At 42.2% G+C, this 6658-nt stretch overlaps 1 protein-coding gene across 1 annotated transcript; it reads right to left on the bottom strand.

Annotated features, from left to right (window-relative positions):
- Nucleotides 1–3953: 3953 nt before the first annotated feature.
- On the bottom strand, nt 3954–6345 carry LOC138348823 (uncharacterized). Its single transcript, XM_069298403.1, has 3 exons — nt 6138–6345; nt 5752–5960; nt 3954–4019 (listed from the first exon to the last, which is right to left on the bottom strand). The coding sequence occupies exons 1-3, from the start codon at nt 6343–6345 to the stop codon at nt 3954–3956; spliced, it is 483 nt and encodes a 160-aa protein (XP_069154504.1).
- Nucleotides 6346–6658: the final 313 nt, after the last annotated feature.

Below are 6658 nucleotides of genomic sequence, written 5' to 3'. Positions count from 1 at the left end.
CGGACCAATAGCACGGTCTGTCGTTGGACTTACGGTCCATCAATGCCTTTGTTCCTCCATACTTAGTGATTTCTTCAAGTCGGGTACTGAACTACGTTATGTTACAATCAATCGTTTGTCTGGATGGTCTGTCAATCCTTCTGTATCCCCACACTTAGTTCGAATTCCCCAATTTGATTTAAGCAGCTTGAACCTCTAGTCGATGATCACCACCTACGGACTGTTGATGGGTTGACGGGCTATCGATGTCTCCCTAGGTCATCACTTTTGCACTGATTTCAACACAGTCTTTTGTGTTCCTATTTTGGACAATTTTCTTACAAACACAGATAAAAATACAGTAGAATTACTACAAAAAGGCCTTAGACACACATTAAACATAACGAAAAAGCATTGGAAGTACCTTGAAACCACGGTAAATCAACACCCTCAACTTAAATTCGTTGTTTGTCCTCAAGTGACGCCCTATGACTCACCACAACACCTTTTTGCAAAAGTATCCTTGTTAAAGCTTTCGCAATTATCTGGCTATCAATCCAGATTATTTTTGTTGCTTTTATGCATGACATCACTCTTAGGATCACTACCTCATTCGTCGAGATCACACCATGACAATGACTCGCCACGCACCGGCATCTCTCCTCTTGTATCTCTAACTAAGGTACCAACTTTCTAATATTGTCCTCACTTCAAAACAATATCCTCCTTTTTCACATAGTGATTTCAGATTTGTGTATAGGGATTATTATTCAACACTCACTCTCCAAACAACTTCACACCTAATTGATACTTGTCATCATAGGCTTGCCCTTATTTTCAGTGCTTTAAGTTCAACATATTAGACTCCCAGGATCACGATAGGACTTTCTTGGATTGTAACGTAGGCTCTGGGTCAGGTAGGGTACATATGGATGCATTTTAGTGACTTGTTTCCCTCTTTGACATTACGACTAACTGTCCTACCTTTTTCATCATCTATTATGCCCTAATATTCATTTTCTTATATTCTTTGCCTTTCTTTTCTCCTTTCTTTCTCCTTTTTTACAAGTGATTCTTCTTTTATTTATTAATTTTTTAATTTTTATTTTCAAATTTTTCACTTGATATCAACCTTGATTAAGTCACTTTTCTTTTCTCTTTTTTTTCATTCACACTAATTCTGTCAACCCCACTTTTCGGAACATTCCTCATAATAGTCACCCTCAACTCATGGCTTTGCTATGAGTCGAGGTACACACTACCCAATGTCGGGTCAAGGACAAGACGAGATAGGTTTCTGCATTAGCCACCCTTAGCTTATGTTTTTGGCGTAAGTTGAGGTGTACATGTCCAAGGAGGGACCAAGGACAACACATTATACCCAGAAACGATGAGTTGGGGTAGAATAGAAATGTCCAGTGTAAGCTCTGATCATTTGGATCAAAAAGGGATTTACTTCATTTGGTTTTATTTTATTTAGACTAAAGATTAGCTAATTTTGAACAAGGGCCTATGATCCTTTCCTAATTGTCTAACACTTATTACATTTTGAAGGACTAATCGGGCAAGTTCTAGCTATGTACCAATAGTGGACTATTCAACATTCCTCACACTAACTTAACACCTCATTACCTTACCAAATTATTGGACACCTAGTTAGAGTGTTAGATTAACGGTCATGCAATTGTGTATCTCTATGTCACTCTTAGGGCCAACACATGCAACATTCATTATCCCTAATCATGCATGCATTTTCTTTAGAATGGGATGTCATTGTATTTAGCAATCATGCTTCAGATTTCACATTCATACTTTGTACAAGGTACTAAACATTCTGGTTGAACAGCAAAATAATCGGTCTCTTGGGGCAAAAGAACACAGGCAAGAAAACCCCAAGAGAGGATAGTGAGTTGGATTACTCAGGCTTCACCCTATCACTCACATTCAATTTACCCCACCCCCAACAAGAAAGCATGCAATTGTCCTCAATGTATAAGAAATAAAAAACAAGGTGGTAGGTGAAGCAAACCTGAGGCGCATAGCGCCGAGGATCAACAAGATAGTGGGTCCCGTTGCCCGGAAACCGCTCCATCAGTAGTAGGGACACCATCAGTAGTGTCCGCAGCAATTACAGCACCCTCAGTGGTGCTCCTCTCAACAGTCTCCAATCGAGATCTAGAATCCATAGCATCCAACTCACGCGCCCTCATCTGTCGAGCCTCCTAATCTATAAAAAAGCCTCTCCTCGCGTCCTCCAACTCCATACCTCTTGGCACGCTCACGTGGTGGGGGCGGTGGTGTAGTGGAAGTAGTGAACAATACAGCAAGCACTTTATCCTCAGCAAGCTTTGCAGATTTGGCCTCAGACTTGGGCACCCGCGCATCAAGAATTGCATCCACATTAGCCCTCAGACTCGCCACAGCAGCCTGGAGAGTAGTCAAATCAATACTATGGGCTAGCCGGGCAAGAACTCTCAAGTTGAATACATCAAGGTGCTAATGGACCACCATAATATTTATCTCAGTATGCTCGACAATCTTCTTCTCGATCCGATCCTCCGCCTCAGCAATGAACCTATGCATCCACGATTGGATATGATGCATCAGTGTGGCCATGGGGCCTCTAGATTCTTGACCCTAGCAATCGGGACCAGTATTACTGATGGGTAGATAGGGAGGAACTGAGAGCTCATCTAGTGCCTCAGATAGACTCAACCGGGGTGGTGTCGGTAGGCTCTAATGTATCCTGATCAGTCCCTTGGATTTGCTCTACCGTGTCCGCCAAGTTCTCACCTAGCAGCTACATTTCTACCCTAGGCCCTCTATTAGGATCAACCTCATTGGCCCCATCTCGAATGAGAACGATATAAACTGTCTATGTAGGAGTTGAGAAAACATAAATGTGCCAAATCGGCACTGCCACCAACAGCCTCATAAAATCCACCTTGAACCCCGCAACCATAGCAACTACCAATACTGTTGTACCCATGTAAGAATATTGTAAGCTGCAATAGGGAATAGTAAGTGACAGACCAATATCCAGATGAACTTCGCAGTAAACCTGAAGTGGGCCTTCTTGATAAGTCCTCTGGTCTCCAACACCCAATTTGCATCCTCACGATCCACGAAAATATGTTGGGCTATCAACCTCTTGGTGGCCTCTCTCACCATCGTATCACACTGGAAGTGGCCCTCCTTTATCATCTTCCACTGTTAGTCAAACTCGGGGGTAAGGGGCTGCCTGGTAGCATCTGTATCAGCATTGTATAAGAAACGGTAAATAGTAGGTAAAGAGATGTCCACCCTGCGGCCACGGACTTGAACTGCGTCACTGGTACCTGTCTGGCGGGATTAGACCGCCTATCCAAAAAGGAACTGAGAGTCGCTACATATGAAGCATAGAACTCTCACACCAACTCCTCACTATAGCATCCCACGCTCCTAGCAATCCACTCGAGCTGATGGCGGGTAAAGAGGTCATATATAACCAACATTGTGTGAGTACTCCCTGTAAAAACTCGGAGCTCGACTGTCAGAGTCCGAGTCATGACCCCCATATCATTGAGCGACTTTGCATAACTATACACCTAGTATTGTCATTCTACGCCCCACTGGTTGGGCTGATCAGCAACCAGTGAAGAGACGTCGAACTAGGGCGCTGGAGTAGAATCTGCACTATCGGCCTCATCATATGAGGTAGAGTAGACAGGTGCAGTAGGAACAGTGGCACCATGCAATTTTGATGACCTCTTAGAACCTGAAGACTCCTCGGAGCCAGACGCTCCCGCAGAACCTGCAGCAGATCCAGATGGTGTGTCGGTCAGTGTGCGTTCCTCATCAGACAGGAAGGCAATAACTACACGCCACCTTTTAGGGCGTACCCAAAGTAGTCCTAGCAGCACGTGCCTTTGTCTAGGTGCCATGTGGCACGTATCGGGATCAGTCTCATCATTCGACCCAATCACCATTCGGTGTTAAAGGGAAACGGACTCGGAACGTCCTCGGGAATAGATAATGTTGGGCTTGGCGGACATTTCTACCTGCAAAGAAAGTTTATTAGAACCAGTATAATCATTCAATACACTCGAAAAAAGCAAACACCAAAGGTTGAACACAAAACATAGTCAAGTTCAGAACTGCAGAACTTAACGATGCGCACTATTAACAGTTCATCGATGCAACGACGGTCCATAAATGGATATTTACAAAACTTTTAGAAGTTATAGTTATGAGATAGAGGTTTTGTTAAAAAAGACAGACGTGCAGGACGGTTCGTCGATCAACTGAAAGATAGTAGGTCACTTCTGTCGTTGGACACGTAGACAAAATTTAGAAACCCTCAGCACATAGGGTTTTGTACAAACGATGGACATGGGGGACGGTCCGTTGATCAATCAACGGACCGTAGACCACATACATCGTTCTAGAGTTAGACTAAATTGGGGTGTAACTATCGATGGATCACATTGATTGTTCGTCGATTGACCGACGATCCATCGATTGACCGATGGTCCGTTGATTGACCGATTGTCCAAAGACGGGGTCTAGTACTGTCAGTCAAAGATAGAATCTAGTAAGCCAATGTTGGAACCTATAAAGAACAATTTTAAGCAAATTACAACACATCATGTTCATATAGCATTTAACACACCATTTCGTCATTCCTATGGCTTGGATTATTGCAATTTCAATCCTAGATTCTAAAAGACCATCAAGCCTTAAGTCAGACAAAAATAAAACATATAACAAAGTTCATTTAGACACTAAAAACCCCAACCCATTCACTTTCCATCAGTCTAATGGACTAGGGACAAAATTTTAACAAGTTATTCATACAATTTCATCCCAAAGTCAAGACCCACATACATTTTTCATCATTTTCATGCAAATGAATGAGAATTCATTGAGAGGATCATAATTCCATACCTGTATAATGTACTCGAGTGAGTGGGAGGATGAATTTTGAAAGAACAACATCGATCCCACCTTCTAACACCGACCAAGAAAATAAAAGAAGAGGATGGAAGTGTAGGAATAGGGAGATGGTGAGAGAATCAGAAATTTAGAGAGGATTAATGGGGGAATTAGTGTGAGTGAGTGGGGCAGTAATGGAATATGGGAAGAAAATTGGTTGGGGGAATTTTAAAAGGTGGGAAGTAACATAAGAGTTGAAAATCATTCTATAGTTGGTCGGGTCGGGTCAGGTCCCTGGATCTGGGGAACTTACAATTCCCTGTCGACAGACTGTAAGTCAATCGACGGTTCATCAACTACTCCGACGATTGAAACTTAACTTAGATATATTGAAAACAAACCTGGGGTCTACGGACCCCATCGACGATCTGTAGACGGGACGACGGCCCTTTGATTGGTTCATCGATCATTTCACTAGACCAATTTTTGCAGATTTCTAGTGATTTGATCCCTTCACATTTAGTACCAAATAGTACTTTTTTTGTGTGTTTTCTGGACAATTTTTAGACACGGACCCTAGTCTATCCTCTAGCCAACAATTCTAAAAGAAAATAAAAGAAAATACACGCATGACATTATGTCAAAACAGAAATAATGAAACTACTCCTATAAAGTCAAGAAAAACCCATTGTTAGATAGAGGATACATATGGGTTGCCTCCCAATGAGAGCTTGATTTAACGTCGTGGTACGACCCAAGACTCTTGATAGCTTAGACTTCATCAAGATGGTATGCCTTAACCACTTCATTCGCATTTTCTGCCTACCCAAGGTAGACTTTTATCCTTTGCCCATTTACTTTGAATCGTGCACCCTCCTTGTTCTCCAACTCAACCGCACCTTGAGGGAACTCTTGAGTGATCAAGAATGGACTAGTCCATTTGGACTTAAGTTTTCCCAGAAACAAGTGCAACCTAGATTTGAAAAAAAGTACCAAATCCCCAACCACTAATTTGCGCTTCTCATTCTTTTGGTTATGGTACTTCTTCGTCTTTTCTTTGTAGAGGGCTGAACTTTCATACGCCTTCAGGCGAAACTTATCAAACTCATTCAACCCATTTAATCTCTATTTCGAAGCTTCATTCCAATCCATTTTCAGTTTCTTCATTGCATACATGGCCTTATGCTCTAACTCAACCGGCAAGTGACAAGTCTTCCCATATAAGAGTTGTTATGCATACATACCTATGGGAGTCCTGTATGCTATCCGGTAGGCCCAAAGAGCATCATCAAGCCTCCTTGACCAATCTGTTCCATTAGTATTCACCATTTTTGCAAGAATCTGCTTGATTTCTTTGTTTGACACCTCAACTTGCCCACTAGTATCAGAATGGTAAGAAGTGGCGACATTGTGGCGAACCCTATATTTCTCCCATAACCCTTTGATCAACATGTTGCAAAAGTGGGATCCCCTATCACTAATAATAGCTCTAGGGGCGCCAATCGTGAAAATATCTTCTTTTTCAAGAACGCGGTGACACTCTTCCCTTCATTGTTTGAAAGTGATATGGCTTCCACCCATTTGGACACATAATCAACAACCACAAGAATGTACTTCATCCCATGAGAACTCACAAAACGGCACATAAAGTCAATGCCCCACACATCAAACAACTCAATTACCAAAATGGGATTTAAAGGTAGATCTTGCCTTCTAGAAATTCCTCCATCTCTTTGACACCTATCACATGCCTTGGTGAAATCAT

The sequence above is a fragment of the Solanum lycopersicum genome, chromosome 5 (genome assembly GCF_036512215.1).
Source record: "Solanum lycopersicum chromosome 5, SLM_r2.1".
Classification (NCBI taxonomy): Eukaryota; Viridiplantae; Streptophyta; class Magnoliopsida; order Solanales; family Solanaceae; genus Solanum; species Solanum lycopersicum.
The sequence above is the reverse complement of the archived record's forward strand: the minus strand, read 5'-3'. Positions and strand labels throughout refer to the sequence as shown.

Bases quoted from the DNA above. Each gene is read 5' to 3' on its own strand.
- LOC138348823 (XM_069298403.1), bottom strand. From the start codon at position 6,345: ATGTTGATCAAAGGGTTATGGGAGAAATATAGGGTTCGCCACAATGTC. The intron at 5,961-6,137 runs GTATGTATGCAT...ATGAAAGTTCAG, and splicing joins AGCATACAGGACTCCCATAG to CCCTCTACAAAGAAAAGACG. The intron at 4,020-5,751 runs GTAAATGGGCAA...CTTTCTTTGCAG, and splicing joins AGGAGGGTGCACGATTCAAA to GTAGAAATGTCCGCCAAGCC.